We start from the raw sequence: 21,393 nt of genomic DNA on the forward strand, positions 1-21,393 counted from the left end.
TCTTTATGTCTAATAGTTTTTATCGTTTTAAGACATTTGTAATTGCATAGGAGACAAATTTGAAAGTACTGTTGGACATTTTTTCTTTAACAATAAATGTCTAAAATGGTATTGTCTGTGTGTTTTAAATTACAGATTTATTTTGACAGATTTATGGGGTTTAAAGATTAAAATAATGGCTAATTTTATTTGTGAAACTGACGATGGAGAAGTTAATTTTAAAAAATGCTATCAAAATGTATGAGCTGGGTGACTAAGTATGTAAAGGTGAGATAAATAATTAAAAATAAGTTAATTGCTATTAAAATGTATGAGCTGGGTGATATAAGTATTTAAAGTTGAAAGAAATTAAAGCAATTAAGTTAATTGGTATTAAAATGTATGAGCTGGGTGACTAAGTATTTAAAGTTTGGAAAAATTAAAACAATTAAGTTAATTGCATTTAAAACGTATAAGCTGAGTAACTTGGGTATTTTAAGTTAGGTGAAGTGTCTTGCATGAGTACAACAAACTCAAAACTTAATGTTTCTGTTTACTTAAAATAGATAATTTCATAACTTAAAAAATTTGACGTAACTGATTACCTCAAATTTTTTGAGTTTTGTCAACTTATTCGGGATTACAGTGCACCTTTGGTTAGACCTCAAATAAACTTTATAACGCAAAACAACATTACTCACACATTTAATACAGCTGTTCTGTGTCAGTTAAATCAGCTTACTGTTGAAATTCAAAATTTTTAACCCAACTGGTTATTAGAGAAATAACCAAACAAAGGCTAAAAATAACCCAACAAAGCACCAAATATTTAACCCAATTGGTTGAGTTATTATTAAATAACCCAATAAAAGTTAAAAATACCTCAACAAATCACTGAATATTTTTAACTCAACCATTGGGTTAAATAAATAACCCAATGTTTTTTAGAGTGTAATGGTCCGAAAGCTTTTACTACTTAACACATCTCATCCTGTTAAAGTGGAAACACATCTCTGCACCCTTTTTTGATGAGTGGATAAAATAAGTGTTTACTCTCATTAAATTGGAAAACAATTAAACTTAAAGGCTCTTTAAAGACCTTTATTAAATTGTGGCACCGCATTTTAGATTGTCTGCATGCTAACTCTCTTGATTGCTAAGCTGAGCAATAATATACCACTGTAAAACAAATAAGCTATTTTACTTTTTTTTTTTTACGGCAGGGACATAAAATAACGGCCAGAAAATTACACACAATTACTGTAAATTACAGACGGTAAATTACAGAAATTTAGTGGAAATTTAAATTTAAGGAAATTTCTGTAGTTTAAAGTCCGTTATTTTAAGGTAAATGTTTGTAATTTAATGGCCATTATTTGACGTTTTTTTTCAGCACCCTAGCTGCCGGAAAAAATAACACATTTTTTTTACATTGTGAAAACATATCTATTATTCATTTTTAAATTGTGTATTTATTTATCACTATATATATATATATATATATATATATATATATATATATATATATATATATATATATATATATATATATATATATATATATATATATATATGTGTGTGTGTGTGTGTGTGTGTGTGTGTATATACACAATTTATTTATTTATTTTTACCTAATTATGTTAGGTTATAATTATGTAGAGGGAGGGAAGTGTTTATTTGGGGCAATGTTAACAACAACATAGACAGATAATTATAAAATGAATGCTGTAATTGACATTCCATCTACACTGTAAAACATTACATGATCGATTAGTCCTGACAGCAAATGTTTTGTTCATTGTAAACTAAGTATCTAATCTAACTAAAATCATGTTCTAGCTTAATTTCACAAATTATGCAAGCTGTTTTAAGTTAGTTTAACATAATACAAGTTCAATAGACTCATAAGGTTAATTTGAGCAGCTTAAAATTTTAAGGTAACCAGGATTTTTTACAGTGTAGTAAACTTAATAAAGAAATTTGAAATAAAATGACTAACATTTCTCAATTAGTTTCATGTATCTAAAATGATTACTAATAAACCACTTAAAAAGGCCATCTGCCAAGGCAACGCATCTCATTTTGTGTTAAAACATGTTATGACATAATGAATGTGCTTTATCATACAGCTTTGTTATAAAATGTGTGTCCTTGTTGATTTATTGTGTTGTAAGCATAAAAGCAAAAGCTGACAGGGAAAATTATTGTGCATATGGGCTTCATTTATATTTCACTCTGTGTGAAGATGATGTTCAAAGATCAGAACAGAAAAAAAGAGAAACCACCAAACCGAGTTACTAATTAAAAGAAGTACTGCCAGAATACCTATATTTCAAACGAAACAATCAATTTTTTTTTCCAGCAACAAACCAAGGAAGGATTTCTTGGCAAAACGATTGCCTGCGAACTCTGAACCTTTGTCGAACAAATTTAATTTGTTTGCAAAAAGCTAGAAGAAGCAGTTCAAAGGTTACAGAGTTCAACAAATATTATCAGTAACTGTGTAAAGACAGCTCCTGAACAAAAAACCCAGACAGATTAAATATTAATAAACATTTTAATATTTTATGTTCAACTAGTAGCTCAACTGTGACAGCATATACAAATATCAGCATTTTAATAAAGGAAATTATTACATTTGTTTAGGTTATATATATAAAAAAATATCTTTAGAAGCTGTCTATAATCTTTAATGTACATAATAAACACATTTGATGAATTCTGTATGACCTAAATAAAGCTCTGCATCTTAACAAAGAAATAATAACCATTTCATACCTATTAAAAGCTTAATTCACATTCAAATGTAAACTCAGTCATTAAATCATTTGCAAAACACAAACATTAAAAACATTAAATGTCTGTTCACAACTTCAAGATGCTTATAAAGAGATAAAACATAATCAAGTGGTTAATTCAGAATCTTCTGAAGAGATACAGGTCTGCTTTATGTGATGAACAGATTTAATTTAGGCTGTATTTTCACATATGAACACAGATCAGAACTGTACATCATATCAGCTTGACACAAAAAATCAAACCGCATTGCTTTTTGTGGAAGCTCAAGTGTACCAAACGACAGGCAGGAATGAATCGAACTGGTTCTCAAACAAGTCAAGCCATCAAGCTTGGGCTTCTGTGATAAAATCTGAATGCTAAGGGTTTCCAAACTCGTTTCTGGAGGGCCCGTGTCCTGAACCAAGCTCTTTAGGTATACTAGAAACTTCCAGGGAGGTGTGCTGAAAGAAGCTGGAGCTAAGGACACAGGCCCTCCAGGAGCGAGTTTGGACACCCCTGCTATAAACTATATTCACTGTCAAGTGTTTATATGTGAATACAATTAAATCTGTTCATCTTACCACACTGGCTTCAGATGAAATGATATAGTTTTGTGTGTTGTGATGACTCCTAAATGAATTTGACTCTTGTTGTGACATGGGGAAATATGTCAGTTGTACACACAATTCTCCATTTAACAACACTAATGAGTAAACATAGTCTCCATTAAAGGGTTAGTTCACCCAAAATTAAAATTCTGTTATTAATTACTCACCCTCATGTCATTCCAAACCCCTTCATTCATCTTTGTAACTCAAATGAATATATTTTAGATGAAATCTGAGAGCTTCCTCATCCTGAAAGAAAGCTTGACTTGTTCAAATTACAGAGAAATACCAAAAAGACCGACACAATCTCACGGCAAATCATAACTTTCATATTTAGTGGTAAATTTGTATGATTTAGAACAATCTCATTTGTACATCTTGGTACGATTTGCTTATCCCCCAATGTTGTTGGGTTTAGGGGTGATTTACGGCTATAAGAAGCAAATTAAATAAAGCGTTTTGTTTAAATCTAATTAATCGAAAAATAACTAATCAAAATAAACTTCAAAAGATGTTAGTGTAACGATCACACGCATCCAGTCAAATGTGTTTACACTGAAAAACAGTAGACAATAGTGCATTGGACAGGATGAAAATGTGTGTCAACCGTGACTAGAAGAGCAACAACAACACCAAAAAATTATAATAATTTAAGCTACCAGGGTCTCAGTGGCACTAAAACAACACAGCTTCATACTCAATAGAAATTTGCATAATTTCAGTTTTAATATTTTTATTCAGTTTCTATTTCTAGATGTCTACATAATTGTCATTCATTTCAATTTTAGTGTTTGTTTAAGCTAAATAAAAAAAAATTATAATTTGGTAATGAGCTAAAATCTATATATTATATATATATATATATATATATATATATATATATATATATATTGTATTTGAATGCTTTTTAAATATATATTTTAATGCTTTTTAAATTTATATAGGTTCTATATGTTATATATATTTGTAATCATTTTCAGACTACTTTAAATATTTTTTTATATATTTAATTAATTTTAATTTAATATAAGTTTTTGTCATTTTTGTGAGCTTCTTCAAATGTCTTTACATTTTAAACGCCTCCTTTTTAAAATCGTACATTTTCGTATGACTGAACTCAAACACATTCACCACTAAACTGACAAAACGAAAAATAGTTACGTTTCCTCGTGAGATCAGGCTGAAACATATGCTTTCAGCGGTACAGTCAGAGTATTATCAAGCTAAGAGAAACCTTTTGTGCTCACAGAAAATAAAAATAGCGACTTTATTTACAGTTACTTCAGTGTCAGTGTAGGGGGCATGTTCATTAACGTTGTGCACTAATGTATACCCGAGATGCCCCCATGCTCAAATTTGGATGTGTGAGTTATTCAATAAAAGCGTAAATGTGAAAGCTTCAAAAGGTTCATTTTCATTTACTAAGAAATGGTGTAAACCACTAGCCACTGACTTCCATAGTAAGACAAATATATATAAAATGGAAGTCAGTAGCTACCGTTTTCAACATTGTCTAATATATTTTCTTTTGTGTTCAACAGAACAAACGCAGTTGGGTTTGGGACAAGTGAACACTGAGTAAATGAGATTATTGAACTAGCCCTATCCTTTAAGGCAGGGGTGTCAAACTCAGTTCCTGGAGGGCCGCAGCCCTGCACAGTTTAGTTCCAACCTTGCTCAACACACTTACCTGTAGGTTTCAAACCAGCCTGAAAGACACAATTAGTTTGATTAGGTGTGTTTAATTAGGGTTGGAACTAAACTGTGCAGAGCTGCGGCCCTCCAGGAATTGAGTTTGACACCTGTGTTCTAAAGATTTATCTTACTAATGCTTACTCATGGTATTTTGTATGTACTTTCAAAGCATTTCTTTCAGGACATCATGAAGAATCCCAGAGTTAGCACATGCAGGTCATTGTCTAATTTGATGCATTTGACTCCTATTTACATTTACAAACTAGTTAGATGCCCTACATTAACCATTTGTACCAACAATGGGTTGATATTTTGTACCTTAAACCTGCATTAAAATATCTTAATTCATATGTACACATTTTTGATTTATATATGTTTTGGAGCAATCTTTGGGTGAACAGACGCTTAAAGGAGGGACAAAAATCTCTCAGATTTGATTATACTTCTTATGGGTTCAAAAAAAAGGGTTGCCAGGTACTTGTAAAAAAACACACAATCAAAACAAGTCAAAAAGTAGCCCCAGTGAACAAGACTGAAATAGACAAAATTTTCATTTTGTGTAGAACTAAGCCTCCCAAATAAACTTTTGTACACAAGGTTGTACACTATTTGACAAAAGACTTGCCACCTATCCTCCTATTGAGTCTTAGGAACGACAAATAATAACTTGACTTCTAGTAGATCATTTGATATCAGAAATGGCTTTTAGGAGAGGCAAAGGCCTCTAGATTGTGCTTATTTCACCAAAATAAAATATGATCATGCCTTGATTTTTAATTCTTTAATTAAGACAGTTCTGACTTTGCTTAGACAAAAGTCTTTTTACTTAACAGAAATAATGTCCAGTATAGAATATAAAGTCATGGTGCAGTGGAAGAAGACTTAATATCGTGTCTGACTCCCATGAGCTTGGAGGACTGCATCCATACATCTCTGCAATGACTCAAATAATTTACTAATTAAGTCATCTGAAATGGCAAAGAAAGCATTCTTGCAGGACTCCCAGACTTCATCAAGATTCTTTGGATTTTATCCCATAAATGCTTAATAATCATGTTTGGTGAGTGAGCTGGCCAATCCTGGAGCACCTTGACCTTCTTTGCTTTCAGGAACTCTTATGTGGAGGCTGAATCATGAGAAGGAGCACTATCCTGCTGAAGAATTTGCCCTCTCCTGTGGTTTGTAATGTAATGGGCAGCATAAATGTCTTGACACCTCAGGCTGTTGATGTTACCATCCAAACTGCAGATCTCTCACACGTCCCCATACTGAATGTAACCCCAAAACATGACTTTTCATTCACCAAACTTGACTTATTTCTGTCAGAATCTTGAGTCCATGCGGGTTCCATTAGGTCTTCTGCGGTATTTGTGATGATATGAATGCAGTTCAACAGATGATTCATCAGAAAAATCTACCTTTTGACACTTTTCCAAATGATCAACTAGAAGTCAAGTTATTATTTCTTGCTCTTACAACTGGATCGACGACAAGACTTTTGTCAGGTAGTTTAATAACCGAAAAAATATCAGACAAAACCAATTGACGACGGCTGTTCAAAACCGACATCCTTCTCTTCCCTGTATGTTCCTTCTAGAATCCTCTGAACTGTTGTGAGTGATTTGTGATTAAACACCATGTCCAAATGAGGCATGCCTCTGAACTCGGTCACGTGAACGGCCTGCTCCTGCTTCCCAATCCAGCGTTTACAAAGACTCATGCTTCGGCTGTCAACGGTATCGTCTCCGTCATCATAAAGAATATCTATGGGGTCAGCGTTTGGAAATTGTTCGTCGTATATGTATGTAACGGGTGTAGGAAGTCCTACCCCATACAGGCAGTAAACCTCGACTCCGGGTGCTGGCAGGCCTGCGGTGAGGTTTCTGGTGTCGTCCCACATGTACCAGCCGTCCTCAAAGTTGATGTCTTTGAAGAACTGCATGTAGTCCTGATTGGTGTAGTTGAAAAAGGGGGTGGAGATGAAGGTGTGGTCTTTAGGCCATGTCTCCTCAGAAGGGATCATCCACGGGTTTGTGGTGGTCATACGTTGCTCTTCCCGAATTTTTATGTTGGAGACGAAGGGTATGCCGTCATTTTCACCTTGAAAACGGAATGAAAAAGCATCCAAATTCAGTGTTCATGTTAAAGAAAATGGTGATCAAAATGATAGTTTTACAATTACAATTAAAACATTTGTTTAGAATAAATTAATTTAGCAAATAAATACATATAATTAATCAGGTTGGTGAAACTAAATGTGAAAAATACAATACAATGAACTGAAACCAAATAATCAAGAACATGTAACAAATTGACTAAAACAAACAATTAAAACATCTGTATTTAATGTTTAATAATCTCTCTCTCTCTCTCTCTCTCTCTCTCTCTCTCTCTCTCTCTCTCTATATATATATATATATATATATATATATATATATATATATATATATATATATATACTGTAAAAATAAATATATACTGTATAAAGTGGTTGTGGTTTTTAATTCCTTATTTTGCGACATATTTAGTATATCGTATTAACGTTACCATGTTTTTGACATGGGTGCAAAACCACTAGAACAACTAGAAGTAGAGGTCTGCAGGGACCCGACCAGATTTCTTGCAGTCGGGAATAAATTTCCGAATAAAGTGCTAGAGCATTTGGTAACAGGTGTAATTTTGGATGTGAGCGAGGGGTCTAACAATATCGCTCATGACTCCTGAGCACGCATATGTATGTGTGTGAATAAGAGAGCGTGATACTGTGTTTAGCTTGTTTGTTGTTGTCTATGTGTGTGTGTGTGTGCGAATGAGAGAGAGAGAGAGAGCTTTGTGCTGTGTGTGTATGTGTGAGAGAGCGTGATGCTGTCTGTGAATGTCACTTGCTTGGTGCTGTGTGTCTATGTGTGTGTGTATATATATACAGACAGCTTGTTATAGGCTGTCTGGACACTGTATAGCTGGGTGGTTTTTGGTTTTGTTCTCCCCCCCTTCCGTTAGCGGGAACGGGTGCGGTGGGTAGAAAACAGAGAGGGTCGGGCAGCGGGACAACAAATACTGAATATAAGCGGGAGCGGTCGGGTTCGGATTAAAACCTGGCAGGAGCGGGATTCAAAATTTAGTCCCACGCAGATCTCTAACTAGAAGTAAAGATTCTTTTAAATGTGACATTAAATACATTTATATAGTCACAAAAAAAATATTATTAATGAATATTTAAAATAAATAAGTATGTCACCGGACATAACATTTATTATTTACAAATAATTATCCAAGTTGAAGTAATCTGTATAAGTTATCTAATCTGTTGAAGTTATCTAGTATTTTATAAATTATTTTATTCAGCAGTAATGGTGGCCGAGAGAGACTAACATACTGCAATTTAAGAAAACAACTACACAAAACGCCAGCAAACTGAGAAAAGCTTTTCATCCGTTTGACAGCACATGTGCTGCAAATCGTCACAACGCAAACAGATTATTAATAAACGCCCAATTTTCAAACAACGCAAACAAATGAATGAAATGTGCTGCGTTTTCTCACAACACAAACATTTTACGAAAACAACACGACACAAAAACATCAGAACACAATGGAAATGTTTCAAGGGCACCCAAAAACGTGCAGACGTCGCTGTGCCATGACTACTGCTCAGAGAAGTTGTAAGTGATCTTTAAAAGGTTTGTTTGTTTTAATGTCTCGATTCCAGTATCTTTAGTATTTATTAGCCTAAATAACCATAACCTAAATAGCCATTTCCGTCACATTTTAGGGTTTCCCTAAAAAATTTCAATTGTGTTGTGAGAAAATACAGCGCATTTTACTAATTGTTTGTGTTTGTGTTAAATCCAGTGTTTTTTTGATGTGTTTAATGTGTTTTAATCCTTTGAAAGGATTTGCAGAATGTGTGTGTTGATAAAGTAAATGAATGAAGATATTATTTAATTTGTTTTGTAATTGCACATTTTCCTAAATTGCAGTAAAATAAGCTCTCTCGGCCACCGTAGTAATGTTTTAATATATTACTAATGCTTATACTTTTAAAACGAAAAAAGCAAAAGTTTAAATAAAATATTAATAAATAACTCAAGCAAAGATGCTTTAAAAAAGAAAGTCTTTAAAAAACTGAATTTTTTTAGACAATAAATATATGAAATATTTAAGAACTGTTTTTTAAATATTTAAGAATTATGAAGGATCTTGTGCCACACATTGATGCTGAGTTAGCTTTTACATCACAAGAATAATATTAATTTATTTTTATTAAATGAATTATTTATTTAATCATAATATTGATTATTATTATATGACTTGGTTATGGAGTCATGATGGCGCAGTGAGTAGAACGATCACCTCACAGCAAGAAGGTCGCTGGTTGGAGTTTGCATGTTCTCCCAGTGTTTACGTGGGTTTCCTCCACGTGCTTCGGTTTCCCCCACAGTCCAAAGACATGCGGTACAGGTGAATTAAATAAGCTAAATTGGCTGTAGTGTATGTGTGTGAATGCAAGAGTGCATGGGTGTTTCCCAGTCACTGTATATTTGGTCAGATAAATATAGTCATTTGTTCTCTGTACCTGATGCTAAGACTCTGAGGGGCTTCACAGCGCCTCCCCAAGGGGCCCCTAGAGAGATGAAGCCCTTGATGTAGTGGTCTTTCCAGTCCTGCGTCTGCTGATTGAGGAAGTACAGGATGTAGTTGCTGCCCATGCTGTGGCCCAGCAGGTACACGGGCTGCTTGTACTCATCGTGCATTTCTTCCACCAAGTTTTTCAGACGTGAAAAATACTCCTCCTGCTCATCTGTGTTGTGCCAAACAGAAACAATCACGTTTTATTGATTCAATGTCTAGCCTGTTTTAACATGCTTTCAACAACATTTTAACATAATACTAGGATTTTCTGGCATGTTTTATCACATGGCTTTTACCCAAATTAGCATCTTTAACGTTGCATTGATGAACATGTTTCTAGCATTTGTTATCTCATGACTAACATAAATCTGTACAAAGCATGTTTCTACCACGTTTACCGTTTGGCTAGCATGATGTTTTAAATGTTGCTTAAATGAAAGCTTTTACCATGTTTTACCACATAGCTATCATGGTTCGCAATATGCTAGCATGACTTGTGATACTGCTAGCATCTATTCAGCATGTTTAATATTAGGCTAGCATGAATTAATACATAGCTTGTTAACTTTTTTGTTAGCATGCATTGGCTACATGACAAACTGTATTTTAAAACATCAATAATGTGTTTTAGCACACTACTAAAAAGATTTAACATGTTGATAGCTTAGCTTGTTTATGCATGTTTAACGTTTGCCAACATTAGCTTGTGATTATCATGTCTGTGGATTGTAACAATACGCTGTGTAAACAATGTATTACAATGTATTTTTGGGTCCAGTTTCAGATCTCTGCGCAGTAATTGCAAAATGAAAAGAATGCACTGGCTCTACATGACCTTTTTCAACTCCGGTTTCTCTATACTCTGTATCATTTTGCCAGTTTGATACTTTTCTCCCTCTTTCTTTAAGACAATTATTTGACACTATTGGCCCCCGGCAGACATCATTATTTAACAAATCTTTACTTGAAGGAGCAGTATAGCCCTCGCTTGAAAACTGCTTCAGTTACACCTACTAAAGAAACCCTCACTAGATACCTGCATTCAATCAAATGCCACATATATGTCTAAGAAACTGGAAGAAATTGTGCTTTTACAGCTTTAGATCCTCCTGTCTGAAACCATTTTTTTTTAAATATCATGTTTGAAACTACTGATTCTTTAACAAAATAGTCGACTCAGAGTCGAATAAATGAATTATGTTGGGTTCGGATCTTTTGCTTAAACACATAAAACACAGTACCAAATATGTACTTCCAGATCCGGTAAAATGTGAACACCCTTTCCCTCCAGACACTAGCGGAGTGTGGGGGATCACGGAATTGATTATAACATGAACTGACAGATGAAGATTCAGCTGTGGGGAAAAAATTGTTCAGGTTTATTTTCACAACAATACCACAGTATAGCCTATTGCAGTATTTGTTCCTGTCATTTTTCCCCTTCGCCGGCCATTTGCTATTAAAGCAAGGAGCAGCATAGACTATTATGTTCAGGACTTTGTCAGTAACTGTTACAGTTCATATGGACCAGTTTCTTCTCCCTTTGGATCATAACATGTAACATTATTAAAATGGTTGTCTTGTTTTCTGTAGTTTGCACAATATGTGTTTAATAGTGTTGTAACTTGTAATCGCTTTGCACGGCTTGTAATCACTTATCTATAATAAATCAGTGCTTGTAATTCATCTCTCAGGTTAAATCTTTATGGGGCTATTCATATATTGTGTACAAAACCACATTGAAAACGCGTCGCGTGCTTCTTTACTGATTTAAACTCGCGATCCTCTGCCATTTGCCTTTGCTATGGCCACTATCAGCTGTTCCTCACACACGTGGTGCGGTTAATTTCCAAAAAGTTCAACTTCAGCCACTGTGTGGATTAATACTGAATGTGTGTCATTGTTATTACTTGGGGTTGTGGTTAAGAATCATATGCTGGTGTTTAACTGCATTGTCTTGCGCTGAACCCAGTCGCAGATTAGCTTCTCGCTAATGACGGGTTTGGGAACAAACAAATCGCTAAATGAATTATATGGGAATAAAAAATAAATGCATATTATAAGACAATGAAAATGTTTTTTGATTTTACATGCATATCAGCCGGTTGTTGGAGACCCCCAAAACCAAAATATGACCCTTTATAATGCATAATAGGGGCTCTTTAATTATATCTATATGGTCACAGATTCAGGAAACTCTGTTATCCTATTAATGATCTGTCCGCTGCTTTTGATCGCATCAATTATGCAATCATTTTAGCATGACTAGAGTCTTGTTTTGGGTCAAGGGCCCTGTTTTAAGTTGGTTTAAGTATTTTTTTTTAACAAACAGATGTTTTTTCTGTAAAATAAAGATGTTTCTCATCACAGTCTCTCTTGTGGTGTGCCTCAAGGCTATCCCCTGTCCTATTGTCATTTCCTGTCCTTTTTCTTTTCTGTGATCTTCTCCCACTGGGCTCCATATTTAGGAAATATAATGTCTCATTCCACTCCTATGCTGACGATATTCACATTTATTTTTTCTTTGTCTAAAAAGGATGTGCGCTCTAAGCAGTCTGACAGCACATCTTGATGATATGAAAGTATGGCTAGCCAAGAACGTTCCTTCAAGTCATTGTTATTAACCCTTTAGAATCCAACCCAAACAATCACCTTGTCCCAGAATCACTGCACCAATTGATCTCTCCCCATGCTTGGAATCTAAGTGTTTTGGTTATTGGCTGCCTTAAATACAACAGATTAGCAGAGATGTAGGGTCTATCTTTTTCCATCCACGCTCTCTGTCTAAAATTTGTTCAATGTTCCATTGAGACTGGCATCCATGCACTCATTACCTCACGTTTAGATTATTGTTACTCCCTCTATTATGGCATATCCAAGTCCCAAATGGCTTGCTAACAGGTCATACAAAACTCTGTAGCATAACTTCTAAAATAAAAGAGATGACCTGATCACCCCCATCCTAAGATCTCTACATTGTCAACCTATTAGTTTTAGGGTTCAGTTTAAAGGGCACCTATTTTACCTCTAAGATAAGTCTTTTGTGTCTCCAGAATGTGTCTGTAAAGTTTTAACTCAAAACACCCATCTGATTATTTTAAATTTTTTAGAATACTGGAATTTTCTGCTCTGAACCTTATGTAGCTGTTTTTGTTGCCTGTGCATTTAATGCTAGTTCTCTAGAGTGTGCCTCAATCTTCGACTCGGCTGCGTCAGATAAACAGCACAGTGACAGACAAAGGAGGCAGATCTCACGTAGCGTTTGTCAGAAATACTACAGTAAGAACTTTCCCTTTTCATTTGATTTATTTGTTGTGAATTTAATTAATTGATAAGAACGATTAGTCACACACAATGTCGTTACAATGTTCACACACCACACAGTGGACACACACACACACAAACACACACAAACACAAACACACACACACACAGCGCATGCGTAAACTTTTGTCATGTAAATTAGAGCAAAGTAAAAAGTTAGTTTATTAAAATAATCCTGGAAGCAGGATGACACCTGTTACACACACAGAGTGAATGTGTAAGAGACTGTCTCAGTCTTCTCAACAGACAGTTTTATACCCATCAGTGCACGTAAACTCACATCTGTGCCAAATTCCAGGATAAATACATTTCTGGTGGGAAAGAAAATATCTTCTTGTGGTTTTCTAACTCCTGACCAGGAGTGCTACAATGTATCAGGCTTTGGCCTTGACCAGACCGCTGTCTGGATTCTACAAAACATCTTTATTAAAACATTTTGCTTGCAAATGTGACCAGAAACAGGTATGGACATCCATTATGTTAATGTACAAAATAAACCTGATTTAACGTCCACAAACTGGGATTGAAGCTTCTTCTTTCTTAATTGTACTCTCACACCGGCTGTGCTGATAAATATAGTAAAATCACTGTAATTTATTACACACATGCACTGTTTTAAACACGTTTTAAACTTGTAAAACTCATTCTTGATCACATTTGATGATGATTGATGATCACAGAGAGCTGAACAGAACTTTTAATTCCTGTTGCTTTGTGCACGTTTGTCTTGTTGATATGATTATACTTGTTACTACAAAGACACGGCTGTCAATTAATTGGTTGGCGGGGAAACCGCACTCCTATGTCACGTTGCATCGGGCCTCAAAATAGGAGGGATTTTAATCCTATTTTAACATTCAGAAATTTAAAAACAGAGACTACTGTCTTTATGTCTTCCCAATATAACTGTAAACACACTATACCTACTCACAGTTCTGTCCAAACAGCTTACGAAAGATGATTTCATCATAGGTGCACTTTAATATCCTATTACTTATTTACAAATCAATAAATCATTTAGCCCCTTCCCATTGTCTGATCTGCTCCACACATCTTCTCCCACCAGAGGTTTACAACCCAGGCTCAGTCTGAAAACCTTTATATACATTTCTGGAGGCCACAAAATACGTCCCAAGAGGTACATTTTTGGAGTTTTTGCGAATCCACCAGAGCCCGCAGTGTACGCTTTTTGAGATATCAAATTTCTCTAACGAGAGCCATTTGCGCCTGCTGTTCTCGTGTAAACCCACTAAAGGCTGCTGTTGACTGACTGAATGACTAACTGACTGACCGAATGTTTAATCAAATGCAGCCATACGTACTTCTGGCTACATAATTGCCTCCAGAAACGTATATAGGGCTGCATTTTGAGAATGAGCCTATGTTGAAAGTTTAAGACTTAAAACCAAACTCTTCGAGCTTTTGAAGTTGCCGGTCCCACACTGTGGAACAAATGTCCACTTTATTTTAGATCAGCTTTGTCCGAGTTTAAGTCTTGTCCTAAAACTGATTTGTTTTCTGTTGCTTTTAGTCTATAAATGATATCATGTTTTATCTGGGTGGCACAATGGCTCACTGTCGTCTCACAGTAAGACGGCCTTTATGCTGTGGCGACCCCTGGAATAAAGGAACTAAGCTGAAGGAAAATGGATGAATGAAAATGTTGCTTATTTAATTATTAAATATACAAACTCTCTCTCTCTCTCTCTCTCTCTCTCTCTCTCTCATATATATATATATATATATATATATATATATAAAAAAAAAATATATATATATATATATATAAATTTATGTGACGTAGAGTAGGACTTTTAAACTCCAGTGTGTGCAGGTCACTGTCCTGCACAGTTTGGCTTCAGCCCTAATCAAACAAACCCGTCTGTCATTTTCAGACCTTGATTCTCTGGATCAGATGTATTTGATTTGAGTTGGAGATGCGGGACAGTTGGCTAGTCCTGTTGTACAGTCAACTATTTGTTTTTGTGTGGTTGCGAAATGATTGTTGTCATCTGTGATTTCACCTACTCGGAGCGATTCTCCAGTCATACGGCGCTCCACGGACAGTCTCGTTTCGCACATATCCAATGCTGACCAGATGCTGAACCATAGTGTGGAAGTAACCTAGACAGGAAATGTACATCTTTTGTGATTTCTTTTTACCATACAGTATGTAAATGTGCTTGTTTCTTTCGTATCTTAAAGGTAAAGTTCACCCAAAAAATAAAACTCTTTCATTATTTACTCACCCTTTACTTGTTCCTTTCTTCTGCTGAACAAAAAATAAGATGTTTTGAAAAATGCTGGAAACTGGAAGCCATTGAGTTTAATAATAGAAATAAAAAAAAAACATTCTTCGGAAGTCAATGGCTAGCAGTTTCCAACATTTTTCAAAACATCTTATTTTGTGTTCAAGAGAAAAACAAAGTCATAACGATTTTTGAAACCACTTAAAATGGTGAGTAAATTTTTATTGGGTATACAATCCTTATCAAAGAACCTAATTCTCACCGGTCAGCTTGTTTAAGTCTAGAAACTCAATCGGGTGCGTCTGTCCAAATCCAGGAACCCTGACATCCACCCCGGGCGCATTTGACGTCTTGCGAGTGGTTCTGTTGTAAACAATTCTGCACAAAAACACACAAACTTTACAATCATATTAGGTTTAAGCCAATAAATACAAGAGTTGTATTTTCATGTATTGTTTTAAGGATGCTTAAGCTTCTCATGGCCTCATTTGACTCTACAGGAGAGTACTACAGCTGCTAATATTGATTATGATACACTGGACTGTCCATATGACATCAGCCTTTGAGAATCTTCCAGAAACAATAGACAAAAGGTCGGTGAGGTGAAATACAGAGCTGTAAATTTGCACAAGACTAAGCAAGCTGTTGAAATATTACAACTAAGCCATTATAACATTTATTACTTTGTTCTTATGAAATCAACATGATTTAAAATAAAATAAAAGTATGATGGCTTATTTTGGTTTAGTTAGTCATCAAGGATATAACGCTAAATAGTATTAATGTATAATAATTACAATAATAACAATTTGTAATAATAATAATAATAATAATAATACCATAAATAAAACTACACAGACATTTAAAACAAATGCATCTAATTAAAACAAAAACACCAATTACAAAAATGTATAAAATAAATGATAACACTTTAAATTTTATTAATATATTCCTTAATAACATTCATAGTTTATACATGACATATCAATAATCATTATTATATAATAATATATATAAAAATACAAATAAACCTGTCATAATAAGGAATTTTGTACTGCCTATTAATTTGTATTAGATAGCAATTAATTTTTCTTCATTATAACTATATGTACTACAAAACACATCTTAAGCACATTATTTCTATTTTATTATAACTTATTAATAATGATAAATATAAAATATAAAAAAGTAAAATCATTTAAAATCTATACAAATTATTAAATATTTTTTTATTAATTACATTTTATTTATTTACAATACATTTTTGTCATTTATTTGAAAAATAAACACTGTGAGAGGTAAAATAATGATAATAATAACTATAATTATTTAATTAAACTAAAATATTTAATTCTAATAACTTTTAATATGTATTTTTCTTTTAAGGATGCATTCAATAGTTCTTATGAATTAATATTTATAGAATTAGGTAATATAATAATATTTATGTAATACAAGTAATATATAATTATAATACTTATGAATTAAGATTTATATCTGTATAAATATATACATTTTAACTAAATGAATAATAAATATAAAGAATATACTCTAATATAATAATAATAATAAATAATAAAAAATAATAATAATATATTATTATTCAAGGCCTTCCAGAGGCCTTTTTTCTTTTTTAAATATTTTCCAATTGATGTTTAACAGAGCAAGGACATTTTCACAGTATGTCTGATAATATTTTTTCTTCTGGAGAAAGTCTTACTTGTTTTATTTCGGCTAGAATAAAAGCAGTTTTTAATTTTTTAACAACCATTTTAAGGTCAAAATTATTAGCCCCTTTAAGCTATATTTTTTTCCGATAGTCTACAGAACAAACCATAGTTATACAATAACTTGCCTAATTACCCTAACCTGCCTAGTTAACCTAATTAACCTCGTTATACCTTTAAATTGTCGATTTAAAAAGTAAAAGTATCTAATGAAATATTATTTACTGTCATCATGTCAAAGATAAAATAAATCAGTTTTTAGAAATGAGTTAATAAAACTATTATGATGACTAATAATTCAGGGGGTTTAATAATTCTGACTTCAACTGTATATATATATATATATATATATATATATATATATATATATATATATATATATATATATATATATATATATATATATATATAAAGAAATACATTTTTAAGTGAGCAGGGATGCATTAATCAGGTCAAGTTTGTTTGCACAGTGAACTCGCCTTATATTATCAATCCAGCAGTCTACTCCAATGGGCATGAACATGTTCAGGTCAATCCACAGAGGAAACCAGTCCTCGCTTTTCTTGTAGCACATCCAGTGCACCAGTGTGGGCTTGTCAATTTTGGCCTCCAGGCGGTTACCTAAATTTCCAGGAACTGTTCAGAAAAAGAGGTCAAATATTTAACAAATACACCTCTTATCAAAGATGAACCCACAAAACAAATGATGGACTTCAACTAGTCTATAAAGTGCACTTGCTGTCAATATCTTATCTTCCTCTAGCTTAGCATTTTAAACAGAAAGAAATGAATGAACCAATGAACATTATCACAAAATCTTTACAAAAAAAACTGCAAACTGTACATTTAAGTTGTCTTACCAATGATAAGTGGAGGAGTGCTGTTATTTATGACGCGAGGTTTGGCCGTCGGAGGGAAGATAACATTGAAAAGCCAGAATCCCGAAGTCTGGTGTAATAAAATAAGAAATAAAGCGACACACCTGAAGAGAGACGAATTTCCCATAGTGTTTGCGTGTACCTGTGTGTGTTTGGCGCTCTGGATGTGATCTGACTGCTGCGCTTCAGCTCGCGTCTATCAATGCGCGCGACCAATGGGGCGTCGCGAGGGGGCGGCGAGCCAATCAGTGCGCCAGGAGCCCCCACTATGCGTCATGATTACATTATACGAGTATTATTTCAAAGACAGTGGGTTTAGGTGTAAACATACGCGAGAAAACAGACTTGTGTCAGTCAAAGCAACAATAAAAAGCCAATGGAGTTAGTTGAAAATCTAAACAAGCAGAGGTTTGTTCACAAAATGGGTAAAAAGCGTTTTTGATGAGTTTTTTATTTCAAGTTAAAAAAGTTACAGTCTAGCTACAGTCGAGATTGCAACGTGGATCCCGAGACAAATTACAGATGTTATTTATTCATTTAAAAGTCTGTTTTAACATCAAGTGTAAAACTAACTAATATTATATATTATCTCATCCCTGTGTGTGTGTGTGACCCACACAGCCACACACACACAAACACACACAAACACAAAGCAATTCCAGGTATGCCCTATAGCATTAAAACTTAAAACTGTCTCTTTCTTTGAAGATAATTTTTTTTCTCCGTAGATTCGATTTTTATTTAAATAAACTGCATGTTAAAATATATTTTAAAGGAAGTTTTATCTTAATGTAAAATTAAATAAAATAAATTCACAAATAGGGCGTCACTGTGACGCAGTGGGTGGCACGGTCGCCTCACAGCAAGAAGGTTGCTGGTTCGAGCCTCGACTGGGTCAGCTTGCAGTTCTGTGTGGAGTTTGCATGTTCGGTTTCCTCTGGGTGCTCCGGTTTCCGGAGACATACCACAAAGACATGCGGTACAGGTGAATTAGCTAAGCTAAATAGTCCATAGTGTATGTGTGTGAATGAATGTGTATGGATGTTTCCCAGTGATGGGTTGCAGCTGGAAGGGCATCTGCTGTGTAAAATAAATGCTGGATAAGTTGGCGGTTCATTCCGCTGTGGTGACCCCTGATTAATGAAGGGGCTAAGCTGAAAAGAAAATGAATGAAATGAATAATATGTACAGTTAATTAGCCATATTTGTGATTAGATTATAACATTTGCATGTGCAGTACGGAACAAACGTTCCACTATTTATGCGGGCCCCCGATTTTGAAATTAAATAATAACATTACAATCTCAATTGATATAGATTTTAAAAAATATGATCGAACATTTGTAAAAGAGCTATATTATTAATTTAGGCTGCTTGGCATTGTTCAGGGCCCCTTTTACTGGCCGCTTACCTTACCTCATTTATTGGGTAAATTTGCCCCTGATTGCCAGCATAGGCTATTTTGAAAGTACTTGACATTTCATTTACGCTTAAATGCCAACCGACACAGCCAAGACTCGAACCAGCGTCAGCGACCTTCATACTGTGAGGTGACAGCACTACTCACTGCGCCTCTCAGTATACATATTCATTCTTTTCTTTTCTTTTCTTTTCTTTTCTTTTCTTTTCTTTTCTTTTCTTTTCTTTTCTTTTCTTTTCTTTTTGGCTTAGTCCCTTTATTAATCAGGGGTCACCACAGCAGACAGAACCACCAACTTACCAGCATATGTTTTACGCAGCGGATGCTCTTCCAGCTGCAACCCAACACTGGGAAACACCCATACACTCTCATTCATACACATGTACTATACGGCCAATTTAGCTTATTCAATTCACCTACACAGGGAAAACATGCAAACTCCACACAGAAACGCCAACTGGCCCAGCCGAGGCTTGAACCAGCAACCTTCTCCACTGTGACACCATGTATATAAATAGTCTTTTTTTTTTTTTTTTTTTTTACATTTTCCTTATTCTTACAATACTTTTAACTAATTTTCAAATATCACAGACACTAAAATAACTCCTATTTATTATTATTGTCTACATAATCTTTTTTTTTGTCTAACTTATTATCATAAATGTAACAATTTGTGCTAAGGAAATAATTATAATTTTTTTTAAATTAAGGCTGAAATTAAAACTTTAAATAAAGCATAAAATTAAATGTAAAGAAATATAAAAATTAAAAAAACAATTCAATATAAAAAATAATTGTGGACTGGAGTTTTTAAACTTTTTATCAGTCTTGGACATGTGAAAGATTTGTAACAACATTGCCTTTGATGTATTGTTAGTTTTTGTGCAACAGAAGGTTTTCATTTTTTCTCTCCCTAATTTACTGTTCTTGGTTGTTTTTGGCCTATTGACTTACATTATAACCAATTTTTTTGATTGCAAAGCCATGACACCATATAATTATGCATTTTTGATTGTCGAGGTAAAATTTTTAATTTTTATAAGAATGTAAAGAAATTTAGAAAAATCAATAAAACAAATGAATATTGAGTATTTTATTTACGCTCCTACATACACACCCACAATAAAGGAACAGTAACATTAACTAATTTAAATATAAATGTATATTTTAGCCACCAATGTTGCAATAGTTTAAAAGTGACAGTAATTTATAACAAAATATTTTTAATTAGATGTTTCTTTACTCACCTAAGATTTTTTTCAGTCTTTTTTATTAGTCTTTTGTCTGACAATACAAATTAAATAGTGAGAGGTAACGGTAATGTATTGTCCATGGTTAATCCCATCCCCTAACCTCTCATTCATTAACTCAATTAACAAAACAACAACATCAAATAAATAAATAAATGCCAAAATAAAAAAATTGAATACATGACAAAATAATAATGGAGCCTCGACTGGGTCAGTTGGCAGTTCTATGTGGAGTTTGCATATTCTCCCCATGTTGGCGTGGGTTTCCTCCGGGTGCTCCGGTTTCCCCCACAAGTCCAAAGACATGCAGTACAGGTGAATTGGGTAGTAGGTTAAATTGTTCGTAGTGTATGTGTGTGAGTGAATGTGTATGGATGTTTCCAAGTGATGGGTTGCATCTGCTGCGTAATGCTGGATAAGTTGACGGTTCATTCCCATGTGGAGACCCCAAATTAATAAAGGGACTAAGCCGAAAATAAAATAAATAAATGAATAATAATAGCTGGATATAGATGGTAAAAATAATAATAATTAAAATAATAATTATAATAATGAAAAAAAAAACCTTCTAATAAAATGGTAGAAGTTACAGGTTGCCAGCAGCAGATGTAATAGGCAGGCCTTTGGTGTAACTTAGTCAAGAAAGGAATCTCAACTCTTATAAAAGGAATCTAGTGAGCCAGAGAGTGAGCATCTCAGCTTTTCAAGTCTGATACAGTAAAAAAGTCCTGGATCCACTTGAAGATTTATTATTCTGATTTAAAAATGTAACAATTTAAAATGAATTCAAAATAACACAAAAGCTGACTCCACCCCGCGCTGTTACGTCACGTCTCCCCTCGCCATGGAAACT

General features: G+C 34.0%; 1 protein-coding gene across 9 annotated transcripts; it reads right to left on the minus strand.

The window, feature by feature from the left end:
* Positions 1–2,517: 2,517 nt before the first annotated feature.
* lcat (lecithin-cholesterol acyltransferase) lies at positions 2,518–18,052 on the minus strand. Of its 9 annotated transcripts, none has more exons than XR_015525874.1 (8): positions 17,853–18,043; positions 17,472–17,628; positions 15,528–15,643; positions 15,045–15,140; positions 9,637–9,861; positions 6,537–7,160; positions 5,464–5,726; positions 2,518–3,156 (listed from the first exon to the last, which is right to left on the minus strand). XR_015525874.1 is itself a non-coding variant. In NM_001324407.1 (6 exons), the coding sequence occupies exons 1-6, from the start codon at positions 17,995–17,997 to the stop codon at positions 6,589–6,591; spliced, it is 1,311 nt and encodes a 436-aa protein (NP_001311336.1). In that variant the 5' UTR covers positions 17,998–18,052; the 3' UTR covers positions 6,521–6,588. The 9 variants fall into 9 exon arrangements, 1 of the variants encoding a protein (NP_001311336.1); XR_015525872.1 differs by having other exon boundaries at positions 5,464–5,731; positions 6,531–7,160; XR_015525873.1 differs by having other exon boundaries at positions 5,464–5,734; positions 6,531–7,160.
* Positions 18,053–21,393: the final 3,341 nt, after the last annotated feature.

The sequence above is a fragment of the Danio rerio genome, chromosome 25 (assembly GCF_052040795.2).
Source record: "Danio rerio strain M-AB ecotype USA chromosome 25, GRCz13ab, whole genome shotgun sequence".
NCBI lineage: Eukaryota > Metazoa > Chordata > Actinopteri > Cypriniformes > Danionidae > Danio > Danio rerio.